The sequence below is a fragment of the Pelodiscus sinensis genome, chromosome 6, assembly GCF_052426305.1.
Source record: "Pelodiscus sinensis isolate ZL-2025 chromosome 6, ASM5242630v1, whole genome shotgun sequence".
Classification (NCBI taxonomy): domain Eukaryota; kingdom Metazoa; phylum Chordata; order Testudines; family Trionychidae; genus Pelodiscus; species Pelodiscus sinensis.
Genome location: NC_143057.1, coordinates 59,387,998 through 59,410,456, shown reverse-complemented (window position 1 = coordinate 59,410,456; position 22,459 = coordinate 59,387,998). Strand labels below are relative to the sequence as shown.

General features: G+C 41.5%; 1 protein-coding gene across 5 annotated transcripts in view; it reads right to left on the bottom strand.

Annotated features, from left to right (window-relative positions):
* SEMA6A (semaphorin 6A) overlaps positions 1 to 22,459 on the bottom strand; it is a 164,223-nt gene that overhangs the window by 87,886 nt on the left and 53,878 nt on the right. For all 5 annotated transcript variants that reach the window (XM_006134487.4, XM_006134489.4, XM_006134488.4 and 2 more), the window contains exon 2: positions 1,219 to 1,356. In XM_006134487.4, coding sequence (XP_006134549.1) covers positions 1,219 to 1,318 — 100 coding nt within the window. In that variant the 5' untranslated portion in view covers positions 1,319 to 1,356. The remainder of the gene's footprint in view (positions 1 to 1,218; positions 1,357 to 22,459) is intronic.

Sequence of the window (22,459 nt, the reverse complement as noted above, 5' to 3'; positions counted from 1 at the left end):
GGAAACTGCAGACTAGCTGCACTGCAGAAACTCCAAGTCAGCAGTTTCCAAACACTGGGCCGTGGCCCAGCCTCTGGTTCCCAGGCCATGGTGGCTCTGGGGACTGGAGATGGGGTACACCACTCTTGCCACAGCTGTTGAGAGGCCTGTCCTGCCCCCACCTCTTAGCCAACCAGTGCTGGGCAGGGGCAAGGTCTACTCCTGCCTGCAGAAAAGCACTTCCCTGTACAGCCTGAGGGCTATGCAGTAAACTGCTCTTCTGCAGCTGGACGGAGACTCTGTTCCTACCCAGTACTGGTTCGCTGAGCGGTGTGGCAGGACATGCCTCTCCCAACAGCCGTGGTAGGAGGGGAGGCTCTGGGCAGTGTACCCCAACCCTACCCCCAGAACCACCACAATGCAGGCAGTAGCACAGGGCTAGGTGAGGGGGGCAGGGCAGGCACTGGGGGCTCCAGGGTCAGGGCTAGTATTGGGGAGTTCTGGAGGCTGAGCTAATAGTGGGGGAGTTATGGGAGCAGGGCCGGCACTGGGGGGCTCTGGGGATGGGACTAATATTGGGGGCTGGCATAGGAGGAGGCTCTGGGAGAGTTGGGTGCTGTGGAGCTCTGGAAACAGGAGGCTGGTACGGGGGGGTCTGGTGCTAAGGGGCAGGGAGCTAGTACTGAGGCATTTAGGATGGTGGGCTGGCACTGGGGAGTTTTTAAGGCGTGAGGCTGGCATTGGGGGGGTGTTGGGTGCAGGGGACTCTGGGGCCAGTGGCCAGCATTGGGGATAGTGGAGGGGTGTGGGACTCTAGGGGTTAAGGCTGGCACTGTGGGCTCTTGGGGCTGGGCTTTTGGGGGACTGTTTTATTTGCACATTTGCATATTCATCACGTGCATACTGAATACACAATCCTGTACATAAAATGTTACCAGTCCACCAAAAGTTTGTGAATGGGTTTGCAGGTCCCTGGTATCAAAAAAAAGCTGGGAACCACTGTTATAGGTTATGGCATTAGAGGAGCAAGTAGCTCATCAGCTCTGTAAACAGGTCCTGGTGGAAGTGTTCTGCTCTAGTGTAATCACCTGACTGATCTGAAGAGCCATCAAGAAACAAAAAAATATTGTTCACTTCAGATCGGCTAAAACTGTGTAAGCAGGAAGTTCAGTGATCAATACATTCCTTTTTGAAGCATAGGGGAGAGCAGAAAGCAGGCAGCGGGCCTTTCATACTTACAGTTGCCATGCGAAATACTGATTGGCTCAGAATCTTCTGGGAAACCAGCCCCAGCAAAGTGTAGCAGTGTGAAATATAGCAGCAAGGCTTCTGACCTCATAGTAGTTCAGCTGGGAGTCTTTATTTCTTCACTTCACCCTGCGGAAAACAAACAAGAGTGTAAGAACTTTCTGTCCATTCTCTTTTAACAGCTGCACACAGAAAGTAGGGCTTGAATGGTCAACAGGTAACAAAGGGGATTCTCATTGTCAAGTTTAATTTTTAAAAGGGCCTGTCCTTTTGGCCCCTTCTCTTTCATTCTTGCCCTACAATAAGCCTCACTTGCCCATATCAGTGGCACCTACAGCTTGATTTTGACCGGATTTAAATATGCCGTGTGCTGCCTGTGCATTTTCTGTCTCTGCTGATTGGACCCAGTAAAGAAACTTCAACTTCTGAGTCAATGTATAGCTGACAAGAGTTTTTAGGGAAATACTCCATCTGGTGTTTCTTTGGGTAGGTTTACATAATTAGATGATGACTCAGGCCATAAATAAAAGCTGCACTACATTATATAGGTTTTAAAAAAGTGATTAAGGGTTATACTGGGAGACTGATTCATACCCTGCAGAGTTGTGAATCAAACACAGAAACACAGAGAGTTTGATGGAGCACTCTGAACATGTCATTGAGCTTTACCATAAAAATATGTACCCATCAATTTAAGTACCATAAAATCAACAATCCAACGTGCAATACAATAAAGGTGAATAGAACTGGCTAACATCAGGTTTTTTCCCTTCATGTTTCACCAATGTATTCACTCATTAACATTTCATCTGATAAGTAAATAAATAAACCCTCAAATCTTGGAGATAAAAAGAACCAAAGTTTCCTGTGCATACAGTGAAAAAACTGCATTATAATACAGTAGTCTGTCAATCATTCAAGATTTATGTACAGGAGTCAAACTTTATAACCTAGATAATCTTTGAAAGTTAATTTGGCAAATAAAGTCTCAACTTGCCCTTTTGCAACATCATTTAATATTAGATACCTATGTCTCCAATTCCATGCCAAAAAAAGCATTAACAAGTTCTGAGTACTGCATTTTTGCTTGTGATTTCACTGACACAGTTGGTTCCCAATCATTTATTCAATTGGAAACATCACACTAATTAATTTGCCTTTTCTAATATATGCTTTTAATGAAAAGCCCAGCTCTTATAACTTAACTTTAGATGGAAACTCTGTTGAAGGGCACTGTGATCCCTCAGGGCAATAACTAGATGATTTATTATACTCCATGTTTCCCTATTATTGTTCACACACACAAACTTGAAAACTTGGCTGCTTCTGTATTTTTATTAACCAATGTTTGAACCCACAGAAAATAAACTTTGATGTGAGCCACTTTGATTAACTGACTCCTTGGCTGCCATGCAGCATTTGAAGAATGGTGAAAGTACAATATTAAGTAAAACATAAAACAGAAACTGGCTGCTATTATATTTTACATGAGGAAATATATGGGGAGAGACTAATGCACAGGCGTCTCAAGAGAAACCATTCTGACTGGAACGGGTTAGGTTGGTGGCCACCTGTGACTAATGAGACAACTGTGCCTTCCTGTAGCTATCTTGTTGTCTCCCTTCCTTCATCAGTGACAATTGTGAGCAGGGAATATGCATGGTTTATTTGCATAGTGCCAAATTTAATAATTCTTGATTGAGGTTCTTATGTACTACTACAACAGAAATAGCAAACAAACAGCAATAATCGAAATCAGACTTTCCTCTAGGGTTTGCATTTCATTGCATTAAAAGGAAAAAAGAATAAAGGGGCTGATTTTCGTCCTTCTTACAAGCCTTCCTGAAGTGCAGTTTTGCTTTTTACCTTTAAAGACTCATTTTTCATATTCAGCATGAAGTGCCTATTTTGTCTCTTACAAGTGCATTGCAAGGTGACAAAGTATAGTGCTTTACTATATCAATAAATTTCAATTCCTTCCTCATTGCAAATGCTTTGGTCAAATGCAAAGCTCTTTTTCTGAAGTACAGGAAAGGAAGAGTAGTTTATCTAGAAGAAATTTAACAAGCAATTCAGTTTTTCAATGTAAAGCTTTTTACCCACTACCAGTCTGCAGGCTGATAAGTCAAACTTAATATGGCTTACAGTGGGACTCTGCAACAGAAGAATAGCGTCTTTATGTTATTTTCTATCAGCACATCATCAACTAGCTAACAATGTATGTATTATATGTGGAAAAGCATTAAGCCAGCATTGATAAATCTTAGCCATTTCACTGCAAAGCCTTAAAAACTTTTTTTCACAGACGGTTGTGATATATTACTCCCTTCTTGTCACTCAGCCTTCTGAACTGTTCTGTGTAAACATGTAGCCAAGAGGCTCTCCCCTCAGATTAATTATAATTCTGTTATACCACAGAGTCATTTTAAATATAATTTTTTTAACTATACTTTTTTTTAATAGTTGAGATTTTTTCTTTAGATGAACACAAAGAGAAGACTAAGGAGCTTTCAGTTCTGCCATCTAAGGGTGTGTCTACACAGCATCCTGACTTCGAAATAAGATGTGGACTTTGCGGCATGCAAATTGTGTAGCTTATTTCAAGGTAATTTTGAAATAGCTTATTTCGAAATTTGGCACTGTCTACACAGAGCCACATTTCAAAATAAGGCGCTGTGCTGAAACATTTCTTAATTCTCGTGCAATGGAGTTTACAGGGCCGTCGGAATAGCAAGCCTGTTATATTTTGATATAATGGACTTGCTCTTAAGAAGGGGAATAGCTATTTTGGGATACTGAAGGTATCCCGAAATAGCTCCGCAGTGTAGACGTAGCCTAACAGCTCAATAGTGCAAAGCTGTTTTTATACACAAAGGCCAGACTTCACAAAAAGAAGTGAAGTGTTGTGATGATCAGTGACACAACAACTAACTTTTTTAGGTGCCTTGAGGATCATTGTGATTCACAAAGCCTTAGTTAGGCTCCTAAGCTCCTACACAATGAATAGACATCTTAGACTGTGATTCACAGAAGCCAGCATGCTAGCAAGGTGTCATCGAAGCGAGCCAATGAGAGATGCCAACAACAGGGCTGTGTGCTAAACCTTCTGCATTGGAGGCCCCATCCCTCTTTGTAATTTCCAGATTTAAACCCTCTCTTAAGCATGGCGCCAAAAGGCAGATCCAAACATGTGACCTCTGCAGCTTCATGAGCCTCTTTACAGCTTGAGCTAAAAGCCAGCTGGCACACAGCTAAGATTGAGGAGTACACTCATTAGTTCTTTCTCTGTAAGTGGTTTAAGTCCTGCTTACACAGGACAGTGAACAATACCCAGTGTGTGGGTTACATTAGCGTTATGTGCCTTCACCGTTTTAGCAAGAAGTTGGATGGGAGGAGACACTCCAGAGTTTTTAGCCCCGTGATTAGGGATGTGGGGGAACCTCCCCTCAATTGAATTCCTCTCTCTCTCTTTGAGATTAGATAAGTGCTCTACTCATTGGGATATAGGCTATTTGGAAGTGAGAGCAAGGTGTCCCTCAGCCTCTCCTGTTGAAGCTGAAGCACTCTAGATAATTAATTTAAAAAAGTCACTGGAACAGGGGGACCTGATTCTCCATCTTCCAGGTCCCAGCTGTACATTCTAACCACCTGGCAATAGAGTCATGCTTTTGCTCGCTCACTTGCGCTCTCTGGCCCAAATGACTTCGCAAGAGTGAGCGAGCGCACAAGCATGTGTGTGATTCTATAGCCTGCTGGAACTCAGGATCAGTCTTCCTGCTCCAAGGACTCTTTATTTAAGTGCAGTGCAAAAGTTTCATCCAGAGAGACTGAGGGAACCCCACATCAAGTGATGAGAGCACTCACCTAAGAGGTGGTAAATTCTTGTTCAAATCCTTTCTCCCCTCAGGTACAGGAAGAAACTTGAAATGGAGGGTTCCCAGGTAAGCATACCAACTGCTGAGCTAAATGCTATGAGGGATCACTATCTTTTCCCCCATAATGTTTCAGAAATCCTCTGAAGTGCCTAATCCAATAGGCATGCTTGCAGGGCCCCTACTGATTGGGCCCTACACACCCAAGTTAGGCAGGGAAATGCCGGTGCTCCCCTGGTTTGTGAATAGCTACGGGGAGGTAGCAGCATGCTCAAAGACTGAAATAGAGGTGCCCACTGAACTCTCCACAAAAACTTAGGGGTCATGTGAGTTTAGGTCCCACAGGATTCAGCAGGAGTTTTGTATATCACAGTGGTGTCAAACCTGAGACTTAGGCACCTAACTTGTTTAGTGAATTCAAGCCAAAATACTCTGTTTTATTTGTTTCTAATAAAGATGGAGGCTGATTGTGTACCACACTTACACTTTGTGTAGTCAGCACCAGTACAAAATTCTCCCATTCTGATCTGTTATCACATTACACCCACTCTTTCCTGTGGTAAATGCAGTGCAGTGGAGACCTGGGTCCAAGATTACTCTATCAGCCTATGTCAACTTTTTCTGGAAGGTAATTATACTGATTTAATATGAATTTGTGTATTCTTTCTGTAGGGCGAGATTTTTTTTATCAGTTCCAGTGAAATTTTAGAAAGATGGTTGTTAGAATTAGTTACCTGCCTTTCTATTATACATTCCCTTTTCAGCAAGTCCTCTCCACTCTAGCTGGGCTCCTGGGAATGATAGAAATGTCCTGACTTACAAGTGTGATGGAACTACTTGCTAACCAAATGCCTTTCCATATGCAACATATGATGAAGCACAAATAGCCAGATGGTGATGGCCAGAGTAGAGGTATCGTCTCCAAATAATGGCTTTGTAATCATCCACGTTTAGCTCCTCAGCTGGTGTAAATTGATATGGCTCCATTTACTTCAATATAGCTGCACCCGTTTACACCAGATGAGGCTCTGTATCAAAGAACTTCCATTATTCCTATTCAGAAAGCATACATTGCATCAACAGAAAAGTATTTATTTTGGCAAGAGGGTTATTATTTGCCTGGGTTTTTTAAAATTGTAAACTGCTGAGATACAGCATGGTAAATGCTTTAAGAAGTAGCTGAATGAAAGATTCCATTTCAATTCTACAACAACTTGTTCAGCTAGTGAGGTTTTGAGAAAGGGGATGACTTTCTTCTGAGTTCGGAGCGACACAAACAAGGAATCTGGTTTCCTGAATTCCTAAGACTAATGAAGGTATACATAGATGAAAAAGTGTCTTACCTTGAACAATCTCCTTGAAATTAATGAGGTAGCACAGATGTTAGGGAGAGGAGATATTTCCTAAGTAAATATATATTTTCCTTTCTTTGTCATTGCAATGATTAGATATAAAGAAATCATATAATCTGGCTTTGTCTACATTACAAGGTTTTTGTGGCAGAGAGTATGCTGATGATGGACTCATTAGCATGAGTTGCGATGTCATTAGCATATTTTCTGCTGATGCTTTTTGCGCAAGGGGTTTTTTGCAAAGAGAAGCAGTGTAGCTGCTTCCATTTTGCACCAAAAAACCTCTTTTGCGCCAGAGCCTTATGCCTTTCTCTATATATAGCCAAGAGAGGCATAAGGATCTGGCGCAAAAGGAGGTTTTTGCACAAAATGGAAGCGGCCACACTGTTTCTCTTTGTGCAAAAACCCCTTGCGCAAAAAGCATTGGCAGAAAATATGCTAATGACATCGCAACACATGCTAATGAGTCCGTCATTAGCATACTCTCTGCCACAAAAACTTATAGTGTAGACATAGCCTCCTTTGTCTGCTGTGCAAATTGAGTCCTTTATGGGAAAAAATAGGGAAATGTTTCAGATTGTAAACTCGTGGAAGCAAGAATACAGCACGGTGTAGCACTGATCCTGATAAGGGCATTTAGATGCTTCAATATCAATAAATAAATAAAGTTTATGTAATTATTAGTCTCTAAACTACACATTGGGAAAAAACAAATTTCTGGCATCAAGGAGTATTTGAAGATAAGGAGGTAATAATATCCCTGTCTCAATATGGCTTGTGATATAAAAAGAATAGTTTCATTTTTTTGGAGCCAAATGCAATATATAACTTCAGGAAGCCTATAATTCTATGAGCCAAAGAAAAAGAACCAGCATGACATCAGCCTTCTGCTGTCTGATCATTTTTAGTGTTTACTGAGGGATGGTTCAAGGCAGAAATGCATGCAAAATAACCCTTTGGCTAAGGAAATGAATATATTGCTACTGCCACAATATCCTATTACAGGCAGTCCCCGACTTACGCGGATCCGACTTACGTCAGATCCGCAGTTACGAACGGGTCTGCCCCAGAGTACACGGACTGCGGGACCTCGCGGTCCTGCCGCCCGTGTACTCTGGGGCTTTGCTCTGCGTCTCCCTGGTCTGCAGACCAGGAAGATGCAGAGCAAAGCCACGGAGGGGCTCGGGCAGCGGGGCAGCCCCGCTGCCCAAGCCCCCCCCACCCCCCGCGCGCAGCTTTGCAAAGCCGCGGGGAAGCCGGCAGCGGGGCAACCCAGGTGCGCCTGGGGTGCCTCGCTGCCCGAGCCCCCCCGCGGCTTTGCAAAGCTGTGGGGGGGCTCGGGCAGCGAGGCAGCCCAGGCCGCCTGGACTGCTCCGCTGCCGGCTTCCCCGAGGCTTTGCAAAGCCGCGGGGGAAGCCGGCAGCGGGACAGCCCAGACGCCCCGCAGCTGTCCCGCTGCCGGCGTCCTCAGAGGCTTTGTTCCCCGTCTCCATGGTCTGCTGGTCTCCAGCAGACCAGGGAGACGGGGAGCAAAGCCGCGGAGGACCCAGGCGGCGGGACCGCGGTGCGTCTCGGTCCGCCGCCCGTGTCTTCCTGGTCTGCTGGGGTGGGGGGGGGGGCGCAGCTAGTATACCCCCCCCCCCCATCAGACTAGGCTTTTCTCCGGACGCCTGTGGCAGAGCAGCTGGGGTGCTGCTGGTTGGTCCCGCAGCGCCGCTCTGGGCGCTACTGGTCCAACCCAGCAGCACCCCAGCTGCTCTGCCCCAGGCGTCCTGATTTAGCCGCTGCTGAAACTGACCAGCACTGACTACAGGAAGCCCGAGGCAGAGTTGCCCTGCCCCGGGCTTCCTGGAATCAGCTGCTGATCAGTTTCAGCAGCAGCTGACTTGGGGACGCTTGGGGTTCTTAAGTTGATTCTGTATGTAAGTCAGAACTGGCGGTCAGTTTCAGCAGCGGCTGAATCTGGACGCCAGTTCCGACTTACATACAGAGTCAACTTAAGAACAAACCTACAGTCCCTATCTTGTACGTAACCCGGGGACTGCCTGTACCTTGTGACTGTGTCTGGACTTTATAAGAAGGGTTTAACTTTACTCCGCAGATATTACATGTAATATGTAAAAATGAAGCACTAATTTCCTGATAGAATCTGTGAAAATTGAAAGCTAGTTTGGATCCTGAGAACAGAGGCATAGTCCTGAAGAGCTACAATCTTCCTTGTTGGAGAAAGTCCTGTTTAACTTTTGAGCTCAGCTGTACTTTCAGTTAATCAGGTGTAATTCTAACAAAGTCAGAATGCAGAACAATGCTGGGGTTTTTCTGTTGGTCTCCAATCATGATCAGTCTTGCACAGCTTTTGCTGGATTCACACATATCATACTTGAAATCAAGGCTAGATATCTTTCCAAAGAATATGCTGTAATTCAATCCACACACTGTTGAAGCTTTCCAACAAGGACTTAACAAACATTTGAACTATCTCACCCATTACCAAGATAGTTTCCCCAATTATCACCTCTAATACCATTAACTCACAAACATCCCACTCTCCTTACCTCTAATATCATCAATTCACAGACACTTACCTTCCTTCCCCCCCCCCCCGCATCTCCCTCCTGTTCTGCAATGTGATTTGTCCTTTTCATATTTGTTCATTTTTTTTAATTGTATCCTTTGGTATATATGGTTGTGACTACTTTCTTCCACTATTTGATCTGAGGAAGTGGGTCTGGCCCACGAAAGCTCATCATCTAATAAACCATCTTGTTAGTCTTTAAAGTGCTACATTGTCCTGCATTGAGCACCTGGGGAAATCTAATGGCCCTTGTTAGACTTAGGGTGAGTCTACAAAGCAGGGCTTAACTTGAAATAATCTATGCAAATTGAGCTACATCAATTGTGTAGCTTATTTTGAAATTGGGAGCGTCTACACAGCACTTATTTCAAAATAGAGCACTCTTCCTCTGACTTCCCTTACTCCTCGTACAATGAGGGTTGCAGGAGTCAGAATAAGAAGTCCTCCAGCTTGACAGTATTTTGACATTATTTTGAAATAACTGCTGGCTGTATAGACATACCCTAAGTGATCTTAATGACCAGGGCTTGACAAATGACAGCAAAACCCACTCGCCAGTGTCACACTGCGCATGCACAAGACCCGCATTGCGAGTAGATTCAGTGATTTGTCGAGCCCTGTTAATGACCATAAAACTCTATGACTAATAATGAGAAGAATACATATATATTCATACAAACTAAAGGAGACAAGCTACCTTCCTGCAAGCAAGTTTTGGAATGCGTGGGAAAAAACATTCTGAAGAATCAATGAATGAGAAATTCAAGTGTTCAAAACATACCTTCCTCCCAAAGAAAAGAATAACGGAGACAATAAAACCTGCCAGAATCCAGGGGGGTCTCCATAAATACCTGGAGAAAAGGTTCTCATATCACTTTCAGGTAATATGAAAATTAATGAAGGGATAGGAAGAGAACTTAGACAACATAAAAACATCTACAAGTTCTAAAAGGCAGGTTTGCCTAAATTTGTTTGCTCGCCTCTCTGTATAAAATTTTGATAAATGATTTAGGAGCCTAAGCCTCATTTTCAAAAGTGACACAGATATTTAGGACCCTAATTGAAAGCACATGTGTGTATATGTCTCTCTCACTTTATATAAGGAGAGTGCTTTCTAATAGTAAAAACAAGCTATGTGACTCAATTGCCCATCGTGCATTCTAACTCCCACTCTACTACAGCCTTGCTGTGTGATGATCGTCAGCTTACTTAAACCCCACTGCCTCCAGCTAGGGTTGTTAAATATTGGTTAACTTAATAATAATTAACCTCATGAATTCTTATTGGTTACTCAACTATTCTATAGTTCGCAGGGGTGAGGCCAGCAGCCAGTGCACCCTGGCCCCATTCCTGAGGAGCCGTCTGCCACTCCACGCTGCTGCCTCTGTATCAGAGGCAGCAGCACAGGGTGCCAGGAATGAGCTGGGCTGCTCGTCAGCCTGTTAAACAATTTACTGGCAAGGGGGAGGGGATGACTGTTGTCTATAGAATTAACCTATAAGCTTTTGCTTATTGGTTAATTGACTACACTATGATTCCCTACCTCCAGCTGGAGAAATCTTTGGAAATCCTAGTATAAATTCAGAGTATCACTATTATTATTGTTTACCACTTCTAAATTTACAGTACCCAGACAGAGAAAGTCATGGCTCTATGCAAGCCAGAAAAAGAAGCTAGAAATAAAACAGCAATAATAAGAATGTAGCCTGCAATCCACTAGCCCTGTGAAAAGAAGAAAGATGGACAGATGCAATCAGCAAAGGGAGGTATCCAGGAAAACCATCCTATTGCTAGATGTGATTTTTGGACAGCAGTTCTGTTTTGTAATGGTTACATCTACCACCCAGGGACCACTCAGATATGGCTGAGTGTGGCAGTGAAAACAATCACACACAATGTTCTGATGACCACTGGGGGATGGAACGGTGCCATAGGCAAGCAGACAAAAAGGAATTAACAGAAGTAATGGAAAGCTCAAGGGTGCTTGCAGAAATGAACAAGCACTACAATGCAGGTGACACAGTGGTAATCATCAGGAAACTGTTTGGAGTGCCAGGCATTAGCACTGAATTGGCACACAGCAAAATGATGTCTGGGAAGGCCAATTCTATTTTTCCTCTGATGATAATCAGACACCTGGGTGCAGGTGGCTGTAACTACTCATGCCAAGTCCCTCTTCCACCATAGCTACCAATCATCAACATCACTCTGTGCCCCACTGTGCTTCTATCATTCATCTTCCCCCCCTCTTGTCCTGCTCCTGTTGTCTCTTCAGCTGCCCATCTTATTTCTGTGGCCACACGTCTCAAACAGTCCGGGTATCTGACTATGATTGTATAGTAGCCACCTGGGCTACTTCAGTTTACACACTGACTGGGACTTCTCCCACATGCACATGGCTAGGGCGCAGACAATGCCATGTGGTCCAGGTTGGTGTGCAGTGAAGCCCTTTCCTGCTGACTATACCCTCTGTGATTTATAAGTTTCTTGGAGCAAGGTCTGACCATTTTGTAGGTGTTTATATAGTGCCTGGTACAATGACCACCTTATCTAGGATTTGACTCTGGATACTACCACAATAAAAATAAAATAAATAAATGCATAATACATGTGCATATAAATTCTATGCACATTGATTATGCATATCTCCAAGTGCACCCCACACATAGGCGAAATAGATAGCCATCCTCAGATATATGCACTATACTACCATTGTAGTTGGATTTAGCATTGCTTACTTATTTCCCACCTGCTGCAGGCTACATGCCAGATATAACGACTGGGCTAGGGGATACATGGTGGTGAAACATAGGATATATTCTGATTTATATAGCAAGTGACAGCATATACCTTTACTGAAGAGAGTAATAAAAAAATCTATCACACAAGTACAAGCAGATACTGCATAATCATCTATTCAAGGGTGGATGCAGCTTTCCAGTAAAACCAGAGCAACTCAAAATCAATTTTCAACTCAAAATGCAAATATTTATCAAAAATGTTTCAAGAGGGATTTGTTCTTTTGCAGCATGTTGAGGTTTGTGTAAAAGTGAGTAATCATTTGCAACGTTACACTGGCAATAGATCATGCACAGCCATGTCAGGTCTGTTGTATAATATCTTCTTCCTGGATCAGTAACTGATAAGCTGAACAGATTTGGAAAAAGCCAGGCAGAACTGATGAATCCCTTCCTGAAGAAGGTGTCATATCTGTAGATAGTGCTGGCAACCTATCTTGTATAGACCATTATTACCAATCACCCCAGTATAGTACAAAAGGAAAATGTAAAAAAAAGAAAAAAAAAAGGCTTAAACAGGAAGAACCTTCTGCTGACCTGAGTGACACAGTTCCAGTGACTACAGATTTAATAGGATTCTGTGGTTCAGATAGGGAACAATCAGATGGAAGATGAACATCTCCCAGATGGAATTAGAAGTATCTCAGGCCTATCGATTTGGGTTGTTACCTTTACTGTAAGCAATCTACAGGGACCTTACCAGCTCCCTGTTAAGTGATATTTGCACTGAAATACAAAGCCAATGCAAATGAAAAAATGGCCACAGTTCCTTGCTGAAGCATCTGTTCCTTTCTACTCCCCTGGTTATCTCTTTGTCAGGGTACCAGAGGTACACATTTTAAAGGAATGGGTAATTCTGTGGCAATAACCTGCTCACATGGCAAAAGAAACCATGAAAATGTTTTGCCTTGAAGCTGCTGGTGGCATTATATCAAGTAGTATTTCACTTTCTATAACTACTTAGTTTTATACTGAAAATAGGCTTTCCAAAACTGGCAAAAAAGCTACTTGTGCTTGGAGGATCATTGCTAGAAACTTATTCCATTTTATTTTGGGGGCAATAAGCCCTGCATTAAAGAACAAAGGCAGTGCCCAAATTATTCCTCTTCTTACTACCAGAAACACATAGGCTGCGTCTAGATTGGCATGATTTTCCGGAAATGCTTTTAACGGAAAAGTTTTCCGTTAAAAGCATTTTCAGAACAGAGCGTCTAGATTGGCATGGACGCTTTTCCGCAAAAAAGCCCCGATCGCCATTTTCGCGATCGGGGCTTTTTTGCGGAAAACAAATCTGAGCTGTCTACACTGGCCCTTTTGCGCGAAAGCTTTGCGCAAAAGGACTTTTGCCTGAACAGGAGCAGAATAGTATTTCCGCAAGAAGCACTGATTTCTTACAGTAGGAAGTCAGTGCTTTTGCGGAAATTCAAGCGGCCAGTGTAGACAGCTGGCAAGTTTTTCCGGAAAAGCGTCTGATTTTCCGGAAAAACTGGCCAGTCTAGACACAGCCTATATAGAGCAACAGAAATAACTTTCAGTCATCACAATAATGTCTTTATTATTTTAAATTAGGGGTGTGAATTTCTAATCCCTCCAGGTGATATTTACCACCAGGTAACCATTAACTGGTTACCCAGGAGGAGTGTCCTGCAGCGAGGCTGGGACTAGGAGCCAGCAACCAGCCCAGTGTGGGGCTGGGAGCAGGAGCTGGACCTCTGCCCTGGATCCCACTTAGGTTAATCTAATGTTTAACCGGTTAACTAACATTTAACGGGTTAACTGATTAACTGGGATTTTACATCCCTGTTTTAAATACACCTCTCTTTGTAAGAGATAAAAATAGCTCTATTGATTGTTTGTGGACTTCAATAAACCACTGTCAAGATTTTGAACTGATGTAAGAGCTAAACATAACACTGCCTTTAGACAAGACAGAACACCATCTCTAATATACACTTTGCTGTTTCATCTCAGCTTAATAGAAAACAGATACACTACCAGCAACACCATCATTTTTCCCAGCTGTGACTTTGCCTGGGAAATATCATTGCTAGTCAATTGACCTTCTATTCCCTCTTTCTGTATATGGAATTAAAATTACACTGTACCATGTGATTCAAAGGTATGAGAAAATGAAATGTGGTCTTCCCTTTTTCTTTTGTTATCAATAACAGCAACGGTGAAACATAAAACCATGTATGTTTTCAAAACACTGTTGCCAATTGCCACTGATTAAAACTTTGACAAAGCCCTGCAGACATCCCCTGAGCTGCTACATGTCTGCGGTAAACATAACATCAGGATCAGGCAGTAATCCTAAAATAATCCCTCTAATGCATTAAACTCTTCAGGTCAGATTCCCTCAGTTACTCAGCATATGCCTCCTTTCATTGTTGTTGGTGCATATTTAAAAAGGTTCCAGTCTTTTCTTCAATCTCCTCCCCCACCCAAAGGAAAAAAAAGTAATTTACAGTTGATTTATGTCTGCACAACAAAAAGAGCACAGTATTATTCCAGACCAAAATTAGGATCCCAAATAACATATCATTGTGTTTTGGAATGTCTGATTGCTGCTTTACATAATCATAAATAATTTTTTGCATATTTGTTTAAAATTCAAAACTAGACTCAAGAAATGAAATATTATCTCTTGATTTGTGGCATTTGGTTGCTTTCTTTAAGAAACTCATTCTTATTTATTTGAAATGAAAATGCCCACCTTTAAATTTCATGAAACAGCAGAGAACACATTTAAGTCAACTGTTGAGTAATCAGAGCACATCATCTAGCTTTTGAACAATTATGGATATGTAATGTTAGGCACATTAATGCAATTTACTTAGAAAAAAGAATCACTAACCTGGCTTGATTTACATTCAGTAGAATAGCAACTTTCTACAGTATATGTTTAAAAAAAAATCAAATTTAGCTCAAAAGTGATTGAAATACCACAAACCAGAATATGGATCAACTTCATGGCAACCATCCCACAATGCTAACCACTTTAGAAAATTTAAATCATTGCTTGATTAATCCAATCACTTGTGCCATATCCCATGAAAGTGCATTACCTCCACAGCAACAATGTCAACTTAATAAGAACCTAGTACCCATTATATATACTAGCACAGTATAGACTTGTCAATAACAGGATTTGGGCCAAATTTCAAGCTCATTGTCTATCACAGAATCATAGGACTGGGAGGGACCTCAAGAGGTCATCTGATTCAATCCCCTGCATTCATGGCAGGACTAAGTATTATCTAAACCAAGAGTTTCAAATTTCCGGCCCATGGACCATCACCAGTGGGAGTGATTGCATAATCTGTCCTGGGACTCCTGGAGGGCTAGCGGTTCCTTGTCTGTTACTAGCCCCCAAGCCCACCCCTTCCCACCATCACCCTGCCCTCTCACTTGATGGCATCCTGTCCCTGAGAATGTGGCTTCAGAGATCACTGGGGAGGGGATACTTCCCCCCATGTGGCAGCAGTGGTCACGTCCTCCTCTCCGCACACTCCCCACAGCAGCAGGAGTCATAGGGGAAACAGAGCACAGTGGGGCGAGTGCAATTGCCCAGTGCTTACCTGTGGCTCCATGGGGTGTGCAGGGGGCGTGACCAGCCACCACTCCCAATGATTCTGAAGCCGTGTCCTCGGGAATGAGGTGTTGTGGGGAGGAAGTAGGCAGGGTGATGGTGGGAAGGGGCAGGTCTTTGAAGTCAATCACAGACAGGCTCTCCTCTGGCCTGCTGGGAGCACTAAACCAGATTGCACAATCACTCTGGCCTGGGATGGCTCATGGGCTGGGAGTTTGAGATCCCTGGTCTAGATCACCCTGACAGGTGTCTCTCTAACCTGTAAATTAATATTTCCAATTATGAAAATCCTCCCTAGGCAATTTATTCCAGTGGTTAACCACCCTGATAGGAAGTTTTTCCTAATGTCCAACGTAACGCTCTCTTGCCACAATGTAAGCTCATTTCTTCTTGTGCCATCATCAGAGGTTAAAAGGAACATTTTTGTCTTCCCCCTCTTTGTAACAACCCTTTAGGGACCTGAAAACTGTTATATGCCTCTTTAGTCTTCTCTTTGTCAGATTAAACACACCGGCTGCGTCTAGATTGGCATGATTTTCCGAAAATGCTTTTAACGTAAAAGTTTTCTGTTAAAAGCATTTTCGGAACAGAGCGCCATTTTCGTGATCGGGGCTTTTTTGCGGAAAACAAATCTGAGCTGTCTACACTGGCCCTTTTGCACAAAAGCTTTGTGCAAAAGGGACTTTTGCCTGAACGAGAGCAGAATAGTATTTCCGCAAGAAGCACTGATTTCTTACAGTAGGAAGTCAGTGCTTTTGCGGAAATTCAAGCCAGCAAGTGTAGACAGCCAGCAAGTTTTTCCGGAAAGAGGCTGATTTTCCGGAAAAACTGGCCAGTCTAGACACAGCCACCAAGTTTTTTCAATCTTCCCTCATAGGTCTTTTTTTCCTAGACCTTTAATCATTTTTGTGGCTCTTTTCTGGACTATTTCCTGTTTGTCCACATCTTTCCTCCAATATGTTGGCCAGCTCTGGACACAGTACTTCAGCTGAGGCCTAATCTGTATGGAGTAGAGTGGAAGAATAATTTCTCATGTCTTATATATTTACTGCTAATACATCCCAGAATGACGTAAGTTTTTTCTGCAATAGAGTTATGCTTTTCACATATATTTAGCTTGTGGTCCACAATGAACCAACCCCACATACCTTTCCACAGTACTTCTTCCTAGGCAGTCATTTCCCATTTTGTATATGTGCAACTGATTGTACCTAAATGGAGTACTTTGCATTTGTCCTTGAATTTCATCCTATTTATTTTAGACATTCTCCAGTTTGTCCAGTTCATTTTGAATAATAATCCTATTCTCCAAAGTGCTTGCATCCCCTCCCATCTTGGCATCATCTGCAAATATTATCAGTGTACTCTCTATGCCATTATCTAAATAACTGATGAAGATATGAAACAGAATTGGACAAAGAACTGATCCCTGCAGGACCCCACTCATTACACTGTTCCAGCATGACAATGAACCATTGACAACTACTCTGTGGGAATGGTTTTCCCACCAGTTTTGCAGCCACTTTATAGTAGCTTAATCTGGATTGTATTTCCTCAGTTTGTTTATGATAAGATAATGCAGGATAGTATCAAAAGCCTTACTAATGTGAAGATATCCTGCATCTACCACTTACCCCTATCCATAAGGTTTGATTCTTTGTCAAAGAAAGCTACAGGTTTTGTTCTTATTAGCTTCTAGATGTGTGCAAATTCATTGCTTATTTATTTGCCCCCATATCTTTGCTGGTACAGAAGTTAAGATGACTGGTCTATAATTTTCTAGGTTGTCCTAATTTCCCTTTTTTTTCTTATAGATTGACATTGAAAGAAGTCATTAGGCACCTCTGTCCAGTGTTCCCTGTAAGCTTCAGGGCAACACAGCTTCACAGGTGATTAATCAGCCCTGCCCAGTCAAAGGCTCAGAGCTCCATACATGGAGCTGACTGACTGGATGGGGCTGATTAATCACCTATGAAACTGTGCTGTGGTGCAGCTTAGAGGGAACACTGCCTTTGTCATTTCCACATTGTAGCCATTTATTTTATGTACAGGTATTTTTAGTTTGGGGGAGTTTGCTTTGTACAGTTTGGAGCCCATAGGAACACAATAAATTGTTGCACATAACGTATACAATTACAAGAACATTTATTTTTAGCAATTTCATTAAAATTGTCAATAAAATTATAAATGCAACAGCCATTAAAAAAAAGATAAGTGCCATGAACTAACTACAACTATAGAAATGCTTACATTTTGGGGTGATGTAGAGTTTTTTGGCCCTTGGATGGATTGATTATTAACACGGTAATGGGTTTTGCTAGAGTTTTTTTGTAGGAAGCTTAATTTGTTTATTTTGGGTACCACTTTTTTGTACAATGATTTTGTTTATACCTTCATTGTGCATTTTTTTTACTGTTTTGTTTTCTGAAGACTCGAGGGACCCCACATTTTCTAGAATGTATATAGGCACATGTTATAAACACATTTTTGTTATTAGAGCACTTTTATAATTAAATTTAACTTGTCCATATTTGCTTTTGCAATATTACCAGTTTTTGCCTTCTTTTTTGAATTTTAGGGTTTTGGGTTATTTTTAGGTTACTTGTTTTTGTATTCAAGGACTAAAATAGCAAAGCTAGATTTTGCAAACTTTTGCTTACCGTTTTCTTGTATTTTAGCTTGTTTGACCTATTACCTTATTTCTTTAAATACTGTACTGCTTTCTCTTATACTTTTTCCAATTTTATTGTTTTTCATTAACATATATTGAGCATACAGAGTATAACATTAATTAATCAAACAATTAATGAATAATAAAACTAAAATTACTGACTACAACATTTTCTGATACAATTCCCTCCCCCCCTTATTGAGTAAAATAGCCCTATCCTATCCATGGTTTTACTTCTCTTACTTCTTTTATGTCTTACTTTCTTTTACTTCTTACTTCTAATGTATTAGTAGAATGTTTCCCTTTTATGTTTCTAGTTAGTTTGATCTCATTTCATGCCTTAGCTGTTCTAATTTTGTTTCTACATCCTTGTGTTATTTGTTTATATTTATCCTTTGCCATCTGACCTAGTTTCCACTTATTGTATAATTCTTTTTTGATTTTTAGATAATTGAAAATCTCCTGGTTAAGGCAGAGTGATCTCTTGCCATGCTTCCTATCTTTCCTATGTAGTTGTATGGTTTGTTCTTGTGCCCCTAATAATGTATCCTTGAAAAGCTGCCAACTGAAATATAGCAACATTCTACTCAAACAGGGAGACTTTTATAAATGTACATCAAAACTCTGAAGGAGAACGGAAAAGTAAAGGCAGGTTTTTTTCTCCTGGAAAGCAGCCTCTTCATCATGATAATTTATGTATGTCCCTGATAGATAAAAACTGCAGGTAAGCAAAGAGTTCTTGGAGAGTTGTGTTTATACATTTATTCCCTTATTTGTGTATGAAATCAATTTTCTCAAGTTTCTCTCCACCTTGCGGAATGGCAAGAAGGAGACTGCTGTAAAAATGAATAATGGTCGAAAAACAGATGTAATCCCTAAGGCAAATTTTAAAAGCACCTTGTAGGTAAGCATAAGTCAATGGTGATAACAAAACTGAGAGCACTGCAGCAAGAATGAAACTGGAATATTGCTTCCACCATTTCATGCACACTTTATTTCAGGTGCTTAAATATCAGAGCAATGCATATGTAAAATGTAGATAGATTGTCTAGATTTCTATTTTACTTTATTTATTTTCATTGGTAATTTCTGGAATTGGATACTTTTCAGATTTTTTCATACGTGTGTATGTCTATAAATAAACAGGCAAAAGTCCTAAAGGATTCTGAATGTCTATCTAGTTTTACTTTTCCAAAATGGGATGATCCCCAGGCTTGCAGTTACCAATCATCCAGTTCCTGCACTCTGCTGTAATTGCTAGTTGCAAGTAGCAGTCTCTGAGCTCTACTCTGGCTGGATATATGCCCAGAAAATTACCAAATTACACATCATCCAGAGCTTTGCCAACTTTATGGAGAGAGATTGATACAAAAGAGAATCCTACCCTCAAAAAGGGAAAAGAATCACTGATGAGACAACATGGCATATATTTCATCTATAGCTTCATTTTATCTACTTTGGTAATAGGAAAAAAGTAAATTAAAGGAGCCAACAGTTGTATTAAATGATCCTACTTCCAGGGTACTCTTAATACAAGCACCTATTGTCTGCTATCCTGGACACAACGTTAATTACAGTAATTAATATATTTTAGGATAATATTATATGCAGATATTACCAATTAATCCCTAAATATAAAATCACAATTCCTTTAATAAATAGAACACTGCACAATCACTCTAATTACTGACAAACCAGGATCAAGAGGAAATGTGAAATTATCTGATGAGAAGGGATGTGAAAAAGAGGCACAAAACTGACATATAGATAGTCAGGAAACAGATTGTGCCAATTCAGAAAGAGCTCAGATGTGGCACCAAACAGGCACACTACATTTCTATGCAGGCATACATGCAGCCAAACTTATGTCAGGAGAACTCCATCACTCACCGGTGTGGATGTAATGCCTGGTGTAGACAGCACTATGCTGACAGGAGGACTTCTCTGGTCAACAAGAAAAGCTCTTGTGCATAGATAGTATCTTCACTAAGTGCTACAGTGGCACAACTGCACTGGTACAGCTGTGTTGCTGCACCACTGTAGGTGTAGACATGCCCTCACCCATTTACTCTAGAGTACAAGCATCCATATGTATTCATTGTTTCTTGAGAGGATGAGAATAATATAAAAAGGGAGTCAGAGCAACATTGGTAGCCGCCTAGATTACAAGTTAGAAGAGTAATAGCTCTGTTATTATGTACTTTACATCTCTGGAAAGGCTGAGGAAAAGAGCCTGCCCAGTGCAGTGAGAGAAAAGAGGTCTTCAGAATATAAATGCATGAACTGAAATGATGGGTTAGTTTCCTTGTCGACAAGGGAAAGCTCTAATCCATTCTCAGGATAATTGGTAGAACAAAGCAAAGTCGTTTTCCTCTCCTTCAGGAAATATTCACTGCCCTTTCAATAACCTAGCCAGGGTCTTTGCAAAGGAAATAAAGAATGTCACATGGATGAATCAGCAGTCTGTTTCCAGGTAGCAAGCTAAGACAGGCTAAGCTATTCGGCCCACCATAGTAACAATAATACAAAAAGACTTCTATGTCGTTGATGTTTCTACAGTTATTTTAGGAATGATTGACTTTACTTGTGTTCCAACAAATAATAATGAGATATATTGGAGAGGGAAAAAACTTCGACCCATTCACACAATTAAGGCTGATGTGGAAAACATTATTACAGATAATCCAACTAATTGTGTAGAGTTAAAAATTCATACAGCAACAGACATCAACATTCTGCCAAACTATGAAATTATACCCACCAGCTGACTGTCAGGATAGGCTACTAACTAACTCTAGAGATACATAATTGTTTGGTTTGGCTGTAATTGAAACTTAGTCCTTTTTTTCAGATGACCAAAGAGTTTTTCTTCTCCCTCTCCACAGACTTCACCCTTCAAAGGGGAGGAGGAGAGGGCACATGAAAAAAATCATTAAATGAACATTTGTGATATTCTACATGAGAGTCTGATAACTTTACAGCTTTAAAGGATAACTATTGTTTTCTAGCTGGCATGATTGTTGGGTATTTTGGGCTTGTATAAATACTTCATAAATTGTATGATAAAAGTATAATTCCTGTGTAGAACCAGGAACATTGTAGTTGCTGCTGTGTTGTTTCTCCTGCTGCATCTCTGCTGGTTATATCATCTGTATCAAATATGGCTGAGAGCAATTTCCAATGACTTTTGATGGGCCTCAATAACCTGCAAGTTCAACTGGTCAGTTGCCAGGGTTTGTTGATCTACAGCCAAGATAAGGATCTCCGCCAGCAGAGAGAGAAGAGATTTTTTTTAAAAGCACAAAAGGAATTAGATCAAATACTCAAATAGCTTTTTAATGAGACTGCAGGATAGATGTGTGTTCTATGGTATCTTGAAAAGCCTGAAGAGATTTTTGCTGGCATGATGGTTTTGCGTACTTGCAACAGACTCAGTCTTCCAGCCCTTTCTCATGAGAATAAACCCACTGGTGTCTACAGGACTACACCTGAGTACAAGCTGAAGGACTGAATCTTACATTTTCTCATTACTTTAGAGCAATGATAGGGAATCTTTTTTGGGTTGGGGGCTGCTGACCTACAGAAAAATCAGTCGAGGGGCACACTCAAGTGAACAGCAAAAAACAAAGCCAAAAAACCCACCAACACCACCACCAAAAACCAAAATCAAACCCTCACTGATGTGGCCCCTGACTGAGAAGGAGAAAGACACTCCTCACATTTCCATCACGCCTAGGGCACTGTTTCTTAAACTTTTTAAGACCGAGGAACACCAAACAATATTTTTTTTTTAATGAGGAACACCAAGGATTTTTTGTTTGGGGGGACAAAAAAAAAGAGGCCAGTGAAAAGTTATTGAGCCAAAAAAAAAAAAAAAAAAAAGTCGCCTGCCCCTTTAAGGGCGGCTGTTTTGAACTCTGTTGTTCTCTGAAGCACACCTCCAACTGCCTCGTGGTACATCAGTGTGCTACAGAACACAGTTTAAGAAACACTGGCCTACAGGGCCAAGCCTACTAGATTTTGGGAGTGGCAGGGGCTGGAGCACCAGCACAGGCACCCCAATGCTGGGGGAGGGAAGTCCTGAGCCACAGGTGCTAGATCCAGGCAAGCTGCGGGCCGCATCCGGCCCCTGGCCCTGTGATTTCCCATCCCTGCTTTAGAGCAATGATTCTTTGGCTTGCTAGATTCTTTGGCCCCCAATACCAGTTACAAATAAAGGGCCTTCAGATAAAATCAGTGGAAATGTTAACATTGGAATCCATGGGATTAAGCATCATTCATAACTCCCACTGATTTCAGCAGAAGTCATAGGTGCTCAGCAGCTTTGAGCATTTGGCTCATGGAATGGATGATTTTGCAATACCTCTTTTAT